The 21,738-nt window shown below is 33.5% G+C and overlaps 2 protein-coding genes across 7 annotated transcripts in view; one reads left to right on the top strand and one right to left on the bottom strand.

Moving 5' to 3' along the window:
* The window catches only part of Prkag2_1 (5'-AMP-activated protein kinase subunit gamma-2), a 184,322-nt gene that overhangs the window by 128,696 nt on the left and 33,888 nt on the right, over positions 1 to 21,738 (bottom strand). The window lies entirely within an intron of this gene.
* On the top strand, positions 8,303 to 12,047 carry Snmp1 (sensory neuron membrane protein 1). Of its 2 annotated transcripts, none has more exons than XM_011180818.3 (8): positions 8,303 to 8,616; positions 9,242 to 9,399; positions 9,500 to 9,647; positions 10,353 to 10,607; positions 10,783 to 11,079; positions 11,141 to 11,350; positions 11,409 to 11,587; positions 11,646 to 12,047. In XM_011180818.3, the coding sequence occupies exons 1-8, from the start codon at positions 8,497 to 8,499 to the stop codon at positions 11,890 to 11,892; spliced, it is 1,614 nt and encodes a 537-aa protein (XP_011179120.1). In that variant the 5' UTR covers positions 8,303 to 8,496; the 3' UTR covers positions 11,893 to 12,047. The 2 variants fall into 2 exon arrangements, with proteins under 2 accessions (XP_011179120.1, XP_054081505.1); XM_054225530.1 differs by having other exon boundaries at positions 8,368 to 8,616; positions 9,455 to 9,647.

Raw genomic sequence — 21,738 nt, 5'->3', positions numbered from 1 at the left:
AAGTACTATTAAACTTCTTAAAAGAAACGAATATATCTATTTGTATGATATATTTTTGGCATAGTTCATTAGAATGCAAAAGCTTGAGATTCATTTGAACTCTTTGAAAAACAAATATTGAATCCTGTAATTTTCTACAATTACCCAATATACGTAGGTTTATCTCTTACAGAACTTAACGACCGACGAAAAACTGGTGAGAAATTAATTATATAGATAAGGTTGTTTAAGATAGGTTGTAATGCGAAACGATCTTTCTGCAATTATGTTTCTGGTCTAAGGATATATTATTTTTTTTAACTTAAAACAAGTATAACTCTTAAGAGTTGAGTTGAGTTGAGTTTACAAGTACATAATTAATTGCATAGCATATCAAGTAAACTGATCCACTGTGCAGTAGTAATTTATTGTTGAAAATAAATGTCAACAACGCAATCGGCTATGGTGCTGGCGTTGAGAGCTAATTTTATGTCGTTCAAATATAAATTAAGTTGGCACATTTTTGTGTTGTCAACAATCGCAATAACAAAAAAACAAAAAAAGAAAAAATATTATGTACATTGTTAGAACAAATTGCTGTTGCTAAGGTGATAGCGCGGCAGAATAATTGCATTCAACCATATTTGCATTTGTTGCTCTTACTCGGTGTGTGTGAAGATGCATATAAACGTATAGAAATGTAAATATGTATTGATTTGCATATTTGTTGTTATAGCGCATTTTTTGTTTTGACATTTCTACGATTAATATCAATTTCGGATTTGTTTTGCCACTCACAAGGCGTCATTTGTCAATTTCAGTGTTTTTAGCTTTTCAATTTCGCTCGTTTCATTTAATGTTGTTGTTGCTATTTTTTATCGAAAGCAGTGCAAATGCACTGAATTGCATTGAAGAGCTGTTGCCAAGCCACGTCTTGTTTATATTACTCATTTTTAGCTTTGAACGTATATTCTTTGGATACCTTTCAGCTTAGGAACCTCGTGATTGTTATTATTGTTTTTAGTTTGCTTATTTTACTAGCAGATCATGTAACTTTGGAATTGTCAATTGTTCGCTTTCATCGCATTTGTCAGCAAAGTCACGCTCATTTGTCTGGAATTTGACTTTAGTTGCCTTTGTTATACTCTCGCAACATGTTGCTAAAGAGAGTATTATAGTTTTGTTCACATAACGGTTGTTTGTAACACCCAAAACTAAACGAGTTAGATATAGGGTTATATATACCAAAGTGATCAGGGTGAAGAGTGGAGTTCAAATCCGAATGTCTGTCTGTCCGTCCGTCCGTCCGTCCGTCCGTCTGTGCAAGCTGTAACTTGAGTAAAAATTAAGATATCTTGATGAAACTTGGCACATTTATTTCTTGGCACCATAGGAAGGTTGCTTTCGAAAATGAGCAAAATCGGATCACTGCCACGCCCACAAAATGGCGAAAACCGAAAACACATAAAGTGCCATAACTAAGCCATAAATAAAGCTATGGAAATAAAATTTGGTATGAAGGATCGCACTATGAAGGGGCATATTTGGATGTAATCTTTTTGGGGAAGTAGGCGTGGCCCCGCCCCCTACTAAGATTTTTGTATATATCTCGCAAACCAATAGAACTATATAAACCAAACTTTCTACAGTCGTTTTTTTAGCCACTTCCTAATACAGTCCAAAAATGAAAGAAATCGGATCATAACCACACCCACCTCCCATACAAAGGTTGAGTTGAAAATTACTAAAAGGGGGTTCACTAACGAAAAACGTCAGAAACACTAAATTTCACATAAGAAATGACAGATGAAAGCTGCACTCAGATTTTTTTACAAAATGGAAAATGGGCGTGGCGTTGCCCACTTATGGGTCAAAAACCATATCTCAGGAACTACTCGACCGATTTCAATGAAACTTGGTTTGTAATAGTTTCCTTACATCCCAATGATATGTTGTGAAAATAGGCCAAATCGCTTCACAACCACGCCTACTTCCTATATACCACAACTTTGAAGACAATCTGAATCGTTTATTTTACAATATATAAAGTAAGTACTAGTGAAGATATCGGTGCAGAACTTTACACAAATTCTATATTAATAGTGTGGCAGCCCCATTCTAAAAATCGCCGAAATCGGACCATAGGTTTTTAAGGCCCCATATATCGGACACGAGGACCTCGGTGCTTCCAACCTAATATTATGGTTTCCAACTTTCAATGGACTTTATACAATATATATGACGAATATGTGGGTCAAATTGTGTATTATATAATATAAATAAAGTTAAATAAATAAATTGCGAGAGTATAAAATGTTCGGTTACACCCGAACTTAGCCCTTCCTTACTTGTTTTTGTTACTTTTTACGTTTGAAGGTATGCATTGACATACATTAACATTTTTAGAATATTAGATAATAATATTTATTTATAATAGGTACTTGAGATGTATATTACCATATAATAATATAAAACCTGATACATTGTAATTCTGACCGAGATCGTATCAAGACATCAAGTTAAGATTTCTAAACGCCAAACTTCAGCCAACCTATAATTCAGACGATTTGTTGAGCCAAACGAATCCTAATTGAGTAGGTGTATGTAAAAAGAGACAATATTTGATGAAAAGGTTGTTAAAAAAAATTCGGCCAGTCAAATATGAGTATGTAAAAATACGAAGAATGAAGAAAGCGAGTGAAATTTGGATTCTAGAAAGACCAAAAAAGTACCATTTTCAGGAAAAAGAGAACCAACAGAGATCAGAGACCATTGCAGAGTATTTACCAGGAGATCTCTCCACTAGAAACTAGATTAAGTTTCGTATATTCAATAGAAAGTGAGAGGCGGATAAGACTATAGAACATGGCTAGGTTTCGAACCATTCCGACGGCATGATATCCGCTCTATATGAAAAACAAACGATGCATGCGAAGGAGCTTACATTTTTTAGTTCATCAAGTTGTTTTGTTGGCTTTCGCCTTGGATATGTAAACAAATGAATACCTTGAGAAGCTATTAAATAAAGACTGCATAGACCGAGAAAATAATTTTGCATTAGGTATCTGGACTTGGAATTTTTTGAGGAAAACTTCAAATTTTTACTTTATTTGTATATATTTTCGTATAAAAAATGGGCTATAAAAAGCTTTTGGCGTTACATTAGTCTAAACACTTAACATATAGGCTTTTAAAAATTATACTTAATGCATATGGACATTTTAACGAAATTATCTAGGACTAAAATTATATTAAACCAAAATTGGACGGAGTAATGGGCGGTCGTTTTACTTTTCAATTTAAAAAAACAATTGCAACTGTTGTAAATGCAAATTCTTCATATATTTTTTGACTTTGGCTGGTCCGAATCTATAATGGCCTGCAAACGCTTCGGCATGGATGTGACAAGTGCTTCGGTTACGGGCGAAGTTATCTGCTGCCACTCATTTACCAGCAAAGAGCGCAACTGCTTTTCACTTTGCACCGCACTTTGCTGTACCATGAAATCTAGATGACCCCAGATTTGCTCCATGGGATTTAGATCACTCGACTGCGATGGCGTATACAACACTTTGCCCACTTTGTAGAGCAGCCAATCGCGCACCACACCTGTTCGGTACTTGCAGTCATTATCTTGCTGAAATATGTAACCGCTAGAGAGTAGGCCGAGCTTCGAGGCACTTGCTAACACATTTTCTTGTAGTATTTTTAAATATTTATCACGATTCATTTGCGTATCGCAGATAACCAGTTGACCAACACCCTTGGCGGCCATACAACCCCAGAGTGTTATAAGGTTATCGGGTTGTTTTGAGGCAAACAAAGGGTTCGTGGCATCCGACTCTGTGCTGACGCGTCGCCATTGCGTCACATGCTGCGCGGTTTCGTATGTTTGAAATTGGCATTCACTTGAGAAGATCACTGTGCGCCAATAGTTGAGATCGTGCTGTAGATGAGCCTTGGCGAATTCCACACGCTTGCGATGGATCAGTGGTCCTATGTAGCCAGCGGAGTAGAGCACACGACGTATGGTCTCGGTATTGCACAGTTTGCCCGTCTCACATTCCACCTCTTCTTGCAGTTGGAGCGCGCTCATTTTGGCATTCCGTTGCACTTTCTGCAATATCAAATGATGCTCGCGCTCATCGAATTTACGCGGTCGTCCGGGACGCGCCTTATTTCGTATGCTACCCGAGTCACGATAACGTTCTATCACCTTTTGAACCGTCGCTGGACATTTGTGCACTAAACGCGCAATAACACGCACCGATTTCTTGTCTTTATAATGCTGGATTATCTGCGCTTTCAATTCACTGGAAAGTTCGACGCCACGCGGACCCATGTGTGGTATATATTTTTTTGTGTCAAAAATAATTTAAATAATAAATATTTTTGTGTTTTTTCTATAAGATTTTCACTGTCTGCAATTGTGTAAACAAATTATGTTAAATAATATGGTTATGGTTACGTCTTGCCAGAACAAGTGTTAACTGTATACTACTTTTGTTGACGCATACTCTCAAGCCACTCCCAAACACGGCGCACCAATACCAACACCAAAGCAGTCGCGCTCAGCAATGAATAAGCCAAAATTTTAACGGACTTTTTCTTAAGCATATACCTAAAGCAAGCTTACTTTGATTACACATACATAAGTTGACAGTAGTAATAGGTGTGAGAGAGCACAGCAAGTGGCTGCTCTTCAACAACTGTTTCTTTCCAATTTAATTGACATTTTGTGCCGAAGTGACATATTAGAAGGGTGTATATTTTATCAATAATTGACCTCAGACAGGCTGCACATACTAACTCCTCAAGCCGCTAATTTAGGGTTCAGCCAGGTCAGCGCAGATCGCCACTCCCTTTGGCTGAGAATGTAGTCAATTGCCACGGCGAGAGCGCAAGATACTAACTCTCTCTCTCTCAGCATAAATAAAAAACTATGCTGAGAGCTTAGCATAAAAATGAATGTTTTAGTAAAAGTCAAAGAAACAACACAAATATTGCCGCATGCACATTATGTTAACCAATAACAACACTGTGCAAGAGTAGTATTCGTACCAAAGGCTTAAGAAAATATGGAGTTTTGACACAAGTTTCTATGTTGAAAAGTGTGAAATGTATTCAATTTGAACAATTATTTTACAAAAATTGAAACCAACATTTTTGTGTTTAAATTTTTTTTAATATCAGAATCTATTCAAGAAACACACTAGAGAAAATATGTAGAAGGAATTATAAGCAGTTCAGTGTGGCCGTCGAATTTTAATGAAATTTTATAGAATCTTTTATTATACATTTGAAACAGGGTTTTGTATATTTCTTTGGAAGACCTCAGAATATCAATCTATTGAGCAACTAGGGAGTTAAAATATTCTAATATACGCCGTTAAATATAATATAGAAGTTTTATACATATTATTTATCCAAAATGACATTTCCTTTGCCTTTTATTTCACAATAGTGAATAAAATAGAATGTGAAATTAAAATTCTCAAACTTATGTGATTTTTGGCCTTCTCTGCCTTGGTCTTGTGCTCAGAAATTATCGAAAACATTTAAGGAAAAATTTATAAATTATCAGGCTTTGCTGATGACGATACATGCAATTAATATTATATATTCTGTTTACTTAATTTTACAGCAATGTACGAATTCCATTCAAGGAACCGATATTCCCGGTATGCAATTGCTTTCTGAATCATTTGAATACTTGTATACTGGTTTGTATAGCATTCAAATCTACTGTATGCATATATGCTGTTGCGCTTCATTGCTTACGGCTGCATAATTGTATACAAATGTGTTGAGAGAACCGGTTTTGACGTTGCAAGCGCTGTTGCACGGCCACTCACACATGCTTTGACATTATTTGTATGCATGTTATGTGTGCGAGCAGAAAATCGAAAGAAGCACGTTGTGACCCGCTTTTTAAGATTGACGTGCTGGTAAAACGAGAAAAGCGTAAAGCGGAATGAACAGGTTAATACACTTTTCTCGTTTTTTTCCCTATTTACTTTATTATATTTGTTGTGCTTTCCATTTTCTTATAGTTGCTTGTGCAATGAGTTTTTAAATGTTATTTCTTGGCAATTATGTTTTAAGTGTTTTATTCGCGTTTAAGCTGGAAAATGCAAACTTTGCCTTGCCGAAAAATCGAGAAAAATTACATACACAAGAGAAAGCATTGAAGATTTGGCGGAAAATTATTTTATTACTTTCATTGATTTGAGTGAATTTTTATGTTTTGCAGGATAAAGGATTTATTAAAAAAATATGAATAAAAATAATTTTTTAATAACAAAAAAAATATTATTTTAGCTATTTTCTGTAAAATAATTTTTATTTTTTTAATTTTAGATTTTTTTTCGATTTCAAGAGAAAAAGTTGCAATTTTCAATATTTTTTCCATTTCAATGTACTTCTGGTACAGCCTTGATTCCAACGTTTAATTGCTTTATGCAATTTTAATTACAAATATATTGTATTTAACAATATAATGACACATCATAAGCACATGTTACTTTTCTTGGAAGCCTTTAATTTTTTTTTTTTCAAAAAGCATATTTTTTTGATACAAAAAAAGAAAAGAAAAACACCATCTGAAGTGTTGTAATTTGAAGCAATTACTAAGTTGCTTGAATTCTCAAGTTCAGCTATTTTGCCAATGATAAACAATATTTGCCAGATTATGGAATTTTGAACAGGTGTTGAGGCGTTTCAAAGCTATTTCCGACAGTTGAAATTTTCATTGCATAATTGTGTCAATTAACTAGATAATAGGAACGCATAAATTGCAGGTTATATGTGTAAATAAACAAGAAAGCAAATAAGGTATTGTAGTGATTGCCAGTTCGAATATTTGAAAAATAAGTTCATCTCAAGGAAAATGTCATCTTTCTTAACTGACTACACTCAAAACATACGACTTCCTTCATTTGTTGGCCGAATAGTAGCTGACGTTGCTCTCTACTCTTAATTGATTTTGTTCCGCTTAATTTTGAAAGCATTGAAGTTTGAGAGTACGACTATCGATCCCGCATTACACCGATATTTACTTCGAGCATTTCCTCAGATTTATAAAAAAAACTATAACCTTAGAAACAAATGTCATTCCACTTTATACGAGTCTAAGTCAACTCCTATCACATAACGATATGTTAACTGATCCCCGATTGAAATTAAGAGCGATCGGTGTATGAAGAAACTGAAAAGTTACATTTTCTTTTAGAAAGCACTGGTAATATAAATAATGACGATGCCAACATAATGTACAAAGGGTTCATCAAAACGATCTTAACGCACAAGAGTATTCTCTGAGCAGCTGTTATCTTCTTCTATTTTCGTGGTACTACGGATCATTGAAAAGACCTATTAAGTACATCTCTACAAAAATGAGTAAAAGCTACCGTCTACAACAGATTATATCAAACAGCGCTACATATATAACATCTCCAGCGATGCCTTCAACAGTACGAAATTAATCACCGACCGAATTGCAAAACAAGAAGCGATAGGATAAAGAGGAAATATGGTACATATAAACACCTATAGTCAACAGGAACAAGGCCATTTTGAGAACAAACTACGAAAACAAGATTCCTTTGCCACGAATCTCTTGGATTATAATATTTAAACTAGTTTTATGTCATAGAGTTAATCAAGAAATTAAAAAAATGTTCAGGATATTTTGTCAGGATATTAATTCAATTATCAAAGGAAATTAAACGGCAACCCTGCTGCAAATAAATGCTGATTGTTTTGTGAGAACTTTTGCACAATCACAACACAATATTAAGTGGGCGTTCTCTTTACAATTGCTTAAAGTTTCCGTAGAAACTGCAATTAAAAAACAAAGTCAGGGACAATGGATATTCATACCACAACAAAACTAATAAGGACTTTATTACCATTATCCAATACACAATTAATATGAGTCAAAGAGGTGGAGGAAGTGGAGTATGATCGGCTGTAATGATGTGGGACGTGTCCGGTACACATGCTACTATTTCCAGGCCCACGCATGATGTGCATTTTTCGCTGCTGCTGGACGAACGGGCGTGTTGCGAACGGCGTCTATTGCGAAATATCGTAATATCCATACAATAGCCAGGTATCAATTGCACATATTATAGAATTTAAAGCGAAAAATATTAGCAATACATATGTATTGAATGGATGACTGACTGGCGGCAGGCAGTTAAGTTAATAATGATTTTATTCTCAGATTGTTTTGTACGTACGCCGATGGGGAGTAACGACTTTGAATGCTTTTCACCGCTGTTTTTAGTACTTGTTGTTGTAATATATAATTTTTTGCGACATACATAGACATCTGACGTCTGGGCAATAACTATATCTATTGCCAAAGTTTGCATGTTCTATGAAAGGAAAAATTAATAGGCGCGTTTAGTGTGTTCGAAGTAAGCAAGGTTTGCAGTTGAGAACGAAGCGTTCCGGTGAAGTTGAAAAGTGCATTTCACCAAAAATATCATATAAGTTTTAAGTTTAGTGAAAATGAAAACCATGAGAGTGCAAAGACATAAACTTTTGATCGCCTCTGTGTCGGCGATGCTGTTTGGCGTGATTTTTGGTTGGGTCGGATTTCCGAAAATACTCAAAATGATGATAAAAAAGGTGCGCATTAAATAAATATCACAGACAGTTGATTATGAGAACGCAAAAAATGGTATCAGTTGAAAATAAAAATAAAATAAAATAAAATAAAATAAAACAAAACAAAACAAAATAAAACAAAATAAAATAAAATAAAATAAAATAAAATAAAAATAAAATAAAAATAAAATAAAATAAAATAAAATAAAATAAAATAAAAATAAAATAAAATAAAATAAAATAAAATAAAATAAAATAAAATAAAATAAAATAAAATAAAATAAAATAAAATAAAATAAAATAAAATAAAATAAAATAAAATAAAACAAAATAAAATAAAATAAAAATTAAAAACAACAAATTACGATAATCCTTTACCACAAAAAAAGAAAAGAAAATAATTAACAAATAAAAAAAAAACAAAATAAAATTTATAAAATATATTAATAATTCTATTTATAATTTAGATAAAATAAACAAAGAACTAAAATTATAAATGCCTCAAATTCAAAAAGGAAAAATTATAAATTGCAATGTTTATTAAAAAAACTAATTAAACATTCGAAAAAATTAAAAAAAACTAATTAATTTTTTTCTACTCTTTAAAAAAATATAATTTTTTATTTAATAATAATCCACAATAAAGCAAGTTTCACTGAAACCCGGCACCGAAATACGTGATCTCTGGACACAGACGCCATTTCCACTACACTTTTATATTTATGTATTCAACATCACGAATCCGGAAGAGGTGATTAACGGTGAAAAGCCGAATTTACAAGAGGTTGGGCCATTCGTTTTCGAGTGAGTGTATTAAAAACATATTTGAAACACCATAAATAAATGAAATGTGACTTAGAGAAGAACTACTAAAAATATACTTGTATGACCTTATTAATGCTAGCGAATGGAAGGATAAATATGATCTGGCCGACGATCCAATTGAAGATTCGATCTCATACAATATGCGTAACACATTTTATTATAATGAAAAAGCTTCAAAGGGACTAACTGGTGAAGAGCTCATAACTATTCCACATCCATTGCTTGTGGTGAGTTGAAAGTGATAATTTTTTACAAAAGTATTTTTACACTCGTTTTTTCCGTTTTCAAATTCTTCGCTAAATGTCTAACTGATTTATATGAGAAATTTTGTTATTTTAAAATTAAATCACTTATTTGCCATTGTTTGGCGTGTGATGATTTTTAATTAGAAATTAGATAGATGACCTTTGCTATTCGTAAACAGTATGGCTGTTTAGTTCTAGTTACTATTAGATCATATTGGGTATGCTGGATCTCCAAATTGACTTATTTAATCCTTCTAATTTACAAATAGTAAGCGAATTAATAATATTCCATTTCTATCATTCTATAACAATTTGAAATCAAAATCATTTCAGTTTCTCAAAAATTCCTAGATTAAATTTTTTTTTATCACGATAAAATATATGTTAAATGTAATGACATTTCTGGCAGATTTTTTTTCTATTTTTACCGTTTTATCGCTTTGTGAATAATAAAGTAAATGAAATTAAATTAATAACTACTAATTATTCATTTAGTATGACAAATGCAGTAGGGTCTGTTACAACAAATATTGAATAGTGTGCAATTGGTTATAGAGAGCGAAGTCGCGCATATTTACAAAAAGAATATTTAATTTGGCATTCACTTAGAGAAAATCAAATGAGAAATTTCGCACTACTTTATTTCAAAGCAATTTTTTATATTTACGCCCCCAACCACCTTTGCAGCCAATCTCCGTGGTTGTGCAACGTGAACGTGCCGCCATGTTGGACCTTGTCGCTAAAGCTATAAATATTGTTTTCGCCGGAGAGAAAGCAGTAATCACGGTAAAATTTATGGATTTATTCTTTCGAGGACTCTACGTTGACTGTTCGTCACCGGAATTTGCCGCCAAAGCACTGTGCACGGCATTCTACACGGGTGAGGTGAAGCAAGCGAGACAAGTGAACTCGACACATTTTCTATTCTCATTCATGGGCAATGTGAGTCTGGGTCAAAGTGGTAAAATTGTTTATAAATATGAGAGTAAAAATAAAATGTATATTATCTCCGTTCTCTCCCAAGTCAACGCTAATGTGATGTCATACGCAATCTACTTCTGAAATTTTTGTTTATTTTGATTTTCTAAAAAACTCATCAACAACACTTTTTTCCCAGAACAATCACACCGATGGCGGTCGTTTTACCGTCTGTCGTGGCGTCAAGAATTTCAGTAAACTGGGTAAAGTCATACGTTTCGGCGATGAGCCCACATTGGATATGTGGGCTGGCGATGAATGTAACGAATTTATCGGCACCGATTCGACGATTTTTGCACCATTCATGACCAAAGAGCAAGGCTTGTGGGCCTTCACGCCTGATGTGTGTCGCTCCTTTGGCGCAGTCTACAGACGTAAGTCCTCTTACCATGGTATGCCAGCAATGCGTTATCACATGGATTTGGGTGACATAAAGGTATTTGCAACAAGTCTTTCGAGTTAAACAATAATAAATTAGAGTTTCGACTACTCTACAGGCGGACCCCAGTTTGCATTGCTTCTGCGACGATCCGGAAGATATTGACAGTTGCCCACCCAAAGGCACCATGAATTTGGAACCCTGTGTTGGTGCACCAATTATAGCATCAATGCCACACTTTTATAATGGCGATCCGCGCCTGCTAGAGGAGGTGAACGGTTTAAGTCCCAATGAGCATGATCATGCGGTTTTCATTGATTTCGAATTGGTAATATTTTACACTCCGGAAACAGTACTTTTCATTTTCAAAACTTTTTTTCGCTTAGACCTCTGGCACACCATTTCAAGCCGCCAAACGTTTGCAATTCAACTTTGATATGGAACCCGTTGAGAAAATTGAACCCACCAAGAATTTACGTAAAATGATTTTTCCGATCTTTTGGGTTGAGGAGGGCGTGGCATTGAATAAGACTTTCACAAATATGCTAAAATATACATTATTTCTGTAAGTTATAGTTATGGAATGCAGTAAACAGTATAATTTTCAAAAACAACCTTTACAGCGGTCTAAAATTCAACTCTGCATTGCGTTGGTCGCTCATCACCATGGCCTTGGTGGGACTCATGTCCACCTGTTACTTGTATTACAAGAAGAGTGATAGTTTGGATATCACTGTGCCACCGAAAGCCATAACGGAGCTCACCAATAAGGTGGAAGATGTGAAGCCAGTGCCGGATAAAAGGTCTCATCCTCCAACTATCGCACAGGCTGATCTCTCGAACCCGCGTGACACGAGGAATACGTTTTAATTTTATAAATAAAATAGTTGTAATTTGTATTACAAAAAGCACATTCTATTCACAATTCTCTAGGACTAGAGATAATGATCTTATCACATATAGACTTACACACACAATATATGAAATAAAGTAGCGATTTTTTTTCGTTTAGTTAAGAAATTTGATGTATACAGTGTTGTAAAGTGTAGGGACAGAGACTTTGAGACAAGAGGATGTCAGACATTTTGGAATAACAGCAATATTCATAAAGTCAGTTTATAACTTTGGTGTCTTGGCTTAACAGAGTGGCGAGATAAGCTACATGAATACAATCGACCGCAAACAATCTTTGATTTTCATCCACTAAATCAATAAATTCCCCAGAAATAAATGGACCCAAATCGGTTACAGGGTCTGACTCAGTCGATGGTATAACCTTTCACACAGCCATTCGGCAGAATTTAAGCTTTGGTCATCTACTTGGAAGATCCTTGAAGGGACCCACACCTTCTTCTGACATGTTTACGAGCTCTTGAACATTGGATTTTAAAGAAAACCAAGCTACAAGCGTTTTACTTCGAAAACAAGACCAATTTCTCTTGGATTTAACACCTGAATTATTGTGTGGGAATTGACTGCGATTTTATTAAAATTCGGGAATATGTGATCTAGAAATATATATGAAGACATTTCTTTTAGAAATTTCAATTCTTTAGAATCTGTTATCTAAGCATTACTCTTACGTGTTCCCCATTTAATTTCCTCGTGCTCGTGTATATAATTTTCAACACCACTAGGCGCTATAAATCACTAGTTATACCAATGACATAGGCACTAAGTATAGGCGTATTTTTATTAGATTTTGCTCAATAGCCGGAATTTGCATACAACAAGTTGTAATTAAAAATTACGCTCGTGCAATTACACGCACAGAGTATAATCCGATTTTTCTAGCTCCCATGTTGTTTTTGCTGTTATGTGTGGCTAATCTCGCTTTGATCTTTCCTTTGATTTATGTAGTTATGTGTTTTCTTTCGACATGAATGATGTCATCTTTCTTTCATTGTTGCCATGTAATTTGTCGTGTTTTGCATTCGTTGCAATTATTGTTTTTTTTTTACTCACTCGCAAGCGAAACAGTTCTTGGCGAGCGTGTTATATGTATTTTGAATGAAAATTTGAATGACAGCTAATTTGCAGGTGTTTAGCGACGACGCAGATTAGAACAAATACGAAAATGGCAGAAGAACTGCAGAAATTTAATCTAGAGTGTCACAAATTAAGAAACGTTATATAAAAAAATGTAGAATACCCTGGAATTTCTCGTTCATTTGAACTACGAAAATTGTAAAAATTTCGGTAAAATTATTTTTCCAGACTCGAATTTAAAATTAATTTTGATAATAAAGCAAAATCTGTTTTGTTTTTTTACTTGATGGAAATATCTATTTTTAGCTTTAAAAATTTCCTATTGGGTTGTTTCAAATTCTCATGTACCTATGTATGTAAATTCAGCTTAAAACACCGTGCATGCCTGTAATTCTTTTAATGGCGAAAAATGGCAAAATTTCAATTTATCTCAGTGAATTTCAGCTTTTGTTATTTTCGTTTTGCTCTAAGAATTTCCTTACCTCTCTGGCTTCTATAAATAGCTCAAAACAAGTCAAGTGTGACAAATTTCTATTATTCAATGAAAGTGAAAAAGGCGTGTAGACAATGAAATTTGAATTTAAAGCAGCTGCAGGTTTTGCTTTAGAATGCCTTATAATCATTTAGCTTGAATGTATACTACTATGCGATGTATATTATATAAACAAGGTTATTGAATTTTCTCGAGATTTATTATGTTATTAAATTAATTATAGTTTTGTTAATTTTTTTTTAATTTAATTTAGTGAAGTTTTTAATTTTTTATTACAGTTGGTCAATTTTGTTATTATTTAAGTTAATTTTAAATTTTTACTATATTTAGTGTTTTCAATATATGATCCACATTAAATGTAATATAACAGCTGAAATAAAAATTTTCAATTAAAAATAGTTTTCAAAATGATTACAAATAGCTTCATATCTCTCCCTTTAATTTTGTACACAAATTTGAATTATTTTACGAAATTAGTTATGTAACTTCGCTTAATTCATTTTAAACGCCAAAAAGTAGACCACATTTCTTTTCAACAATTATTTTATACCAACAAATGTGTTGCCTACATTTAAGATGAGTGAAAAAAACCTGATCTCACGTAAATAAATTTATATTTCATTACGAAACAACATAATTTAACCAAAACTATAGAAAATAATTTTCAAATATTGGAAGAAAAAAATGCAAGGATCTAAAAACTTTGTGAAACAAGTAAGGAAAGGCATATCCGGGGCATTGAAAATTTATAGTCCGATTTCGACAATTTTTTCACAAGTGATGTCACGGATCATATACAGTATTTATTTGTGTAAAGTTTTATTTCGCTATCTTCATTGTTTCTTATGTATATCTTATAAAGTGAAGGAATCAGATGGAATTTAAAATTGAGTTATATGGGAAGTTGTCGTGGTTGTGAACCGATTTCAACCATTTTCCACACGTGTCACCAGGATATCTAGCAAATATTATATACCGAACTGCATTGAAATCTGTCGAGACGTTCCTGAGATATGGTTTTTGACCCATAAGTGGGCGATGCCACGCCCATTTACATTTTGTAAAAAGATCGGAGTGCAGCTTCTTTCTGCTATTTCTTCTGCACTTTTTGTAATTTTCAACCTAACCTTTGTATGGGAGATGTGCGTCCGATTTCTTTCCTTTTTTGGACTTGGATATTGTCCATTTTCGAAAGATATTTCAATTTTTGCTCAAGAAAGTTTGGTTTATATAGCTTCATTAGTTTGCGAGATATATACAAATAACCGATTTGGGGGCCGCCCACCCCCAATTACCCAAAAAAATTACATCCAAATATGCCCCTTACTATTGCGATCCTTTATTCCAAATTTTATAACTTTATTTATGGCTTAGTTATGACACTTTATGTGTTTTCGGTTTTCGCCATTTTGTGGGCGTGGCAGTAGTCCGATATTGCCCATTTTCGAAAGATATTTCAATTTTTATTCAAGTTATCCGTTGCACGGACGGACGGACGGACGGACAGGCAGACATTCGGATTTTGACTCGTCTCGTCGACCTGATCATTTTGATATATATAGCCTTATATCCAACTCGTTTAGTTTTATGACTTACAAACAACCGTTATGTGAACAAAACTTAGCAACTTTTGGTATAAAAATAAATTACGTAGAATTTAAAATTTTAGAAACCCACCATTTATATATGTAAATACAAGTTGTTGGCAATATTTTAACAAATATGCTTTTAAAGAGTACATTGTTGCCAACAAGAGAAGTATACATTTTTCAGCGAAGACGTCATTTAATAAACAAAAATTCCGATTACAAAATCGTTGCGATAAAACTGTGCCAAATCTTGAGAGGCAGAGGAATGAGAAGAAAAAACCAATTTATGTAAGTATTGTGTGGCTTCTATTAGAAATAGGTCATTAAGCTTTTCGATGTAAGAAATGATGGGACAATTTAAAAAACACATATTTGTATGAATATATGTATATTTAAAAGATGGATATTTATTTAAGTGCAAATGATTTTAATTTTTTAATTATCAGTAAGAACATATAGTATATGTGTATACAGATATATATAGTGTAAACATACATATATATACATATAGTATAAACATTTATATAATAGCCGTAAACAGATACAGCATCTTCTCAACATTGTTTGTAAATAACTTGCATTATTGGGGACGTTTTCCATTACATTCTATAATATGTACTATATTTATATGTAAATGTTTGCATCTATCATTAAAAGCTTTTGTTGTTTCAATCTCTATAGCTGTCTGCTTTTGCTCTGTTGCCGCCGCCAACTTGTCTGTTACGATTCAACCACAAAATAAAATACCACAGAAATACTTAGCAACTTTGTTGTTTTTTTTCATAGCTCTAAACTGCTTAAGGCAATGAAAACAAAACATAAAACAAATATCAAAATAATTGTTTGTGTATGCATAGCTTAGTTTAGAGTACATTATAGAAAATAGAGGCAACTAAATATACATATATACCTATGTACATATGTATTATGCAATATCCTATTTTTTTTTTTTTTTTTTTTTGATTTTTCACTCGTTAGTTTATCTGGTCACCATGTAATGATTGTTAGTTGCGGTAAATGTAGTGTTTGTGGTCTCATAAAGTGGTTTAATTACAGTTGAAATCAAAGATAATTGTTGTGTGCGATGGATCGAATTGTGGTAATTTCTGATGAATTCTAAAACAGATATTGTACGTATGTATGTAGATATCCCTTTATAACGGGTGATTTTTTTGAGGTTAGGATTTTCATGCATTAGTATTTGACAGATCACGTGGGATTTCAGACATGGTGTCAAAGAGAAAGATGCTCAGTATGCTTTGACATTTCATCATGAATAGACTTACTAACGAGCAACGCTTGCAAATCATTGAATTTTATTACCAAAATCAGTGTTCGGTTCGAAATGTGAAATCCGCTTTTTTATCGACAAATTTTGTTCAGCGATGAGGCTCATTTCTGGTTGAATGGCTACGTAAATAAGCAAAATTGCCGCATTTGGGGTGAAGAGCAACCAGAAGCCGTTCAAGAACTGCCCATGCATCCCGAAAAATGCACTGTTTGGTGTGGTTTGTACGCTGGTGGAATCATTGGACCGTATTTTTTCAAAGATGCTGTTGGACGCAACGTTACGGTGAATGGCGATCGCTATCGTTCGATGCTAACAAACTTTTTGTTGCCAAAAATGGAAGAACTGAACTTGGTTGACATGTGGTTTCAACAAGATGGCGCTACATGCCACACAGCTCGCGATTCTATGGCCATTTTGAGGGAAAACTTCGGAGAACAATTCATCTCAAGAAATGGACCCGTAAGTTGGCCACCAAGATCATGCGATTTAACGCCTTTAGACTATTTTTTGTGGGGCTACGTCAAGTCTAAAGTCTACAGAAATAAGCCAGCAACTATTCCAGCTTTGGAAGACAACATTTCCGAAGAAATTCGGGCTATTCCGGCCGAAATGCTCGAAAAAGTTGCCCAAAATTGGACTTTCCGAATGGACCACCTAAGACGCAGCCGCGGTCAACATTTAAATGAAATTATCTTCAAAAAGTAAATGTCATGAACCAATCTAACGTTTCAAATAAAGAACCGATGAGATTTTGCAAATTTTATGCGTTTTTTTTTTTTAAAAAGTTATCAAGCTCTTAAAAAATCACCCTTTATGATTAATCAAGTGAAAATTGCGATAATTTCACGCTACAAAGCAATCATGCTACTTTGAGGTTAAGATAGGTTGCTATGGAAGATGGGAATTTTGATAGGAATCACGCTCATGTAGTAGTATTATTCGTTAAGGGGTTAGGGGTAGTCAGAGACACGAAAAAATTAGAATCTTTTTTGCTATTAAATCATGTTATTTTACAAAAGTAATAATATGGCATTATTATACAATGTTTTGACTTAAAGTCACGAAAATTTGAAAAAAAAAATTATAATTTCCAACGTTATAGCTGTCTGCGTTGACCCAGTTTCAAAACAAGGTTCTTGCGGTGACAATCATAAGTCCTTGGAGATTCATCTAAAATCAATCGGATAAAAAATTAGTATTATAAATAGATAATCCTGGGCCTGATCGAAACATTTTTCAAAAATTAACAAAATGGCGGCCTCAGGAAATTTTTTCTAGATTTTCGGGAAAAAATCAACAGTTAATTGGTCTTAAAAAATCGAAATTTTTGAAAAAAAAATCCTTCGATCAGGCCTGAGTTTACTATGTATTCTAAAAGCTGTATAAATTTCATTAAAATTTACTGAGCGGTTTTCGAGTTACAGTTGTCACTTGTTCAAAAAACATACAGTCAGCGTCATATTTAGTAGTTTTGAGGAAAACGCATTTAAAGTTTCACACTAGCGTTTTGGAGCGCCCGAGAGCTCTTTGTTACTTGTCGAATAACTCGAAAAGTAATTATCGGATCAACTCAAATTTTCAGAGTATATTTTTAAGATATTACACTTAACGAAAATGCAAAAAACAAAAAAATTATTTTTTGAAAATTCTGACTACTCCTAACCCTTAACAAAATTTAAAGCTTGAAATTTTCAAAAATGGTTAGCTCATATGAAGTCATGGTTACAATCAGATAATCTCAATATAGTAATGGGTACTACTCTCAAATGAAAGAAGCCTGGATGGCTTAAGAAATGATAGCCAAGCTACGCCGCGATTTTTATTTAATATATGTTGTTTTAAATATTTGAAAATAAAAATTAAAATTAAAAAAAGTAAAGTAAAAAATAAGTACTTAAATCGCTACTATTATTCTAAGAAAATTAAAAAAAATGTAAAGGTAATGTTTTTTTTTTAATATAGATGATTATATTAACGCCTTAAATAAATCTCATTAATCAAAAATTTTTTTTGCAGACTATAAGCTTCATTACTTTTGTCTAAAAGAAAACGTCACAGTTCTCTGACTGTCTTCTACATTTTAGATGACTTCGAAACCATAACTTTGTAGCTGAATGTCTACAATGTCATCGATAATAAACGGAGCAATAACAATAAAAAACCGAAGTAAAAGAAACAACATTAATTGAGGAAATCATTTTCTAATAATGCTTCTGCAAAAGCGCTTGGCCATCCAACCATCCACGGTTACGGACGTAAGGTAGCGTATAAAATGCGAATTGTTTTTGTCCATTACTGACGCCACTTAATACAATATTTCTTGGTATCAACATTGTTGCAACACACACATATCTACTCAGATATACATACATTTGTGTGTCTATGCCTGCAACAAAAAGTTTTTATTAAATGTACACCTGCCAGCTCAAGTGTACGCCACCAACGGTCGCTCGTCTCCATTGCCATGCGGATGCGTCATCATTATATAAAGTTCGCCCAGGCGGTTTGTTTGTTTATTACAGTGGATAAAGGCAGCCATTGTAATGCCAACGATTAAGCGCTCCAGCGGAAAACAACAATTATTTTTCCCGCTATTATTTTTTTTACTGTTTCTTTCTTAGAAAACGTTAATGCTACCTTGAAGTAAGGATACCGCTTGCTTGGCATGTGGAAATGTACAAATGCTTTATAATCCTGCATTTGTACGGCTGATTTATGACTTGCATTAGTTATGAGTGTAATGTAAAGGTAGTGAAGAGTGGTCTTTAAGTATTAGGCAGCCTCAGATGGAGTACAAGTTGATTCCAAAAGCTTTTTTTTCTATTTATTCAAAGATATACCTGACCACTTGTGAAGTCTACTTTTTAATATAAATAATTGAGAGACATTTCACAAATAATTCACCAGCTTAAAAACATATTGAACAGTTTTCCTTTTGGTGCGTAGTAGTTTCTCCCAGAAGAAGAATAAATCGTCGACCGTCTTAACCTAAGCTGGAAATATTTTTCAGAAAAAATTTAAAAAGATGCACTGTACTGCACGGAATTGCTTGATTAGAAACTTTTCGTTAATAAACACCTTTGCAGCCATATACCAGACGATCCACTCGATCAAGCGTTAATGACATTTTAGATTGTTTATTTGTTTTCCATACACTCGCTATATCATATTGCCAATTTTACCGGCTAATAGTGTTTAGGTGAAGGGTGTTGTATATTGCATTTTGCAGCTGGCAACACACCGTTCGACACACTTGTTTGTTTAGACAAGTTCTCAGGTCATCGTGTCGCCGATACCTTTCCGTTTTCTAACTCAATTGTTGCTGTCAAGTATTTAGCCTGTTTACAAACAATTACAGGTTTGTATGTATGAAGTACACGTATGTAATTCGAAGTGTGGCGGCTTGTTAGACGCTTGGTGCCTCGTACTTGTTGCCAGCTGCCTTTCTATGCTCTCTATATTGAACAATTACAAATTGACAATTAAACGTATGTCAATTGATTGTAATTGAACGAGTGAGCGAGCGAAAAAGCAGAGTTGTGAACCGGACCTATTGGTATGCAGAATTACTGAACGATTTTGAGTGGAAATTTTTGGAAATTTTTTTTTTTATGGAAATAAGAAAATATTGTAATTAGTATTGTTTTTATTTATTTGTTTGTTTAGTTTTTTTTTCTAGAAGCGACTTAAACACATTTCCTTAAGTATTCATTAAGTAATTATCACTTTAACGCGCGTCAATTGAATACCCCTACTTTTAAGTTTGTGCATATGTAAGTAAGGTATGCCTCTAGTATCATTTATAATTTATTGTGCCGTCACATGACAAACACACTCACACAGATCCAAGTAAATTGCCGCAAATTCATCAGACAACCTAACAATTGAATTAACTTGTGTCATGTCAATGAGCCTTAATCATAAAATTACTCGGGACAAAGCAAAACTATTAAGGAAAATCTGATTTAAAGTGAATTGCTTAAGTTGTCGGTTAGTTAAAGGTAAACGCCGTAAACTGTGTGGGAGGGTATGAAGTGAATTCATTGAAATGAGTGTATATAGTATATAGTGTATAGTATACATATATGCATGTATATAATTCTGAATAAATTCAAAATTTAAATATTCTAGCATAAATTGTGAAATAGACAAAAACATAATAAAATGTAAGCCAGTTAGCAGGGATAGTCACAATCAGTTTGAGAGCGCGCTTTTGCTTATTAAAAATCAATTAATGCTTTTGCATGCCACTGGAGTATAATGAATTTATTTATATTCCCCTTGAGACCAATCAATTGAATCAAAATAAGTTTTTCTTAAATGAAATTAAATTGAGAATTTATCGGTTTTTACTTTGCTTTACTACTTGATTGTATCTAAGTACTCGTATATACACATAGACATTAAATACCACTGCATTGTTGTTGTTTACGCTAAACGAAGTCATATGCTGCCCCAATTGAAAAATAAATAAAAATGCGTGGAAATAAATACGAAAGCATATCGGTGTGGAATCAATAGATGGCATATTATTGGAAATTAAAAATTTCTGATTAGTAAGAAATTGGGTCGAGTTTGCGATTATGGATAATTATATTTGTGTATAAACAATAAGAAAGGTTTTCCATGTAACCAAGAATCTCTGATGATCTGTATCGAGACTGCAAATACACTCACAAAACATAAAATATACAGTCGAACTTCCCTAACTCGAATAACCATAGTCCACACAAAAACCTCGAGTTAGAGAGACGAGTTACGGAAGGTAATTTGTATGAAATTTTACTTGTATTGCCAATTCAAGAGTTCGAGTTATGGAGAACTTCGAATTATAGAAGTTCGAGTTATGGAAGTTCCACTGTATATCATAATTTCTACTGTCCGAAGTACCATCGTTGAAATGGATTCGAATAAGTCAGCTTTTGAGCGGTTGAGTCTATCGGCTCACAATAATCTATGTTTGACTATCCATAGATCATAGAACAAATATTATCATGCAATTATATGATGAAACAGAAATAATGAAGAAGAGTTTATTTGGAAGAGTAAATGATAAATGCTATAAGAAGCGAGGGCAACCAAAAGCTGTTATGCTTAGTCCAAAACTGAAATCCACTAAAGTACTTAAGTATAACATCAAACTATTCATCAATATCGATCTGTTGAACAATACACCAGGCGTAGTTTTTGAAAACCATTATATCGAACAAGAACATCTCCAGCACATCACCTTAGAGAGCTCATGTTCACGCAACTGTTATTGACCGAACGAAATTCCGATCAATGAAACGTCTGTAATTTTTCCACAACCCACCTCTAGAGAGCGTCAGCAACGACAAAGTTATTATACATAC

The sequence above is a fragment of the Zeugodacus cucurbitae genome, chromosome 2, assembly GCF_028554725.1.
Source record: "Zeugodacus cucurbitae isolate PBARC_wt_2022May chromosome 2, idZeuCucr1.2, whole genome shotgun sequence".
Lineage (NCBI taxonomy): Eukaryota > Metazoa > Arthropoda > Insecta > Diptera > Tephritidae > Zeugodacus > Zeugodacus cucurbitae.
Note: the sequence above shows the minus strand (reverse complement) of the source record. Positions and strands in the feature narration are given on the sequence as shown.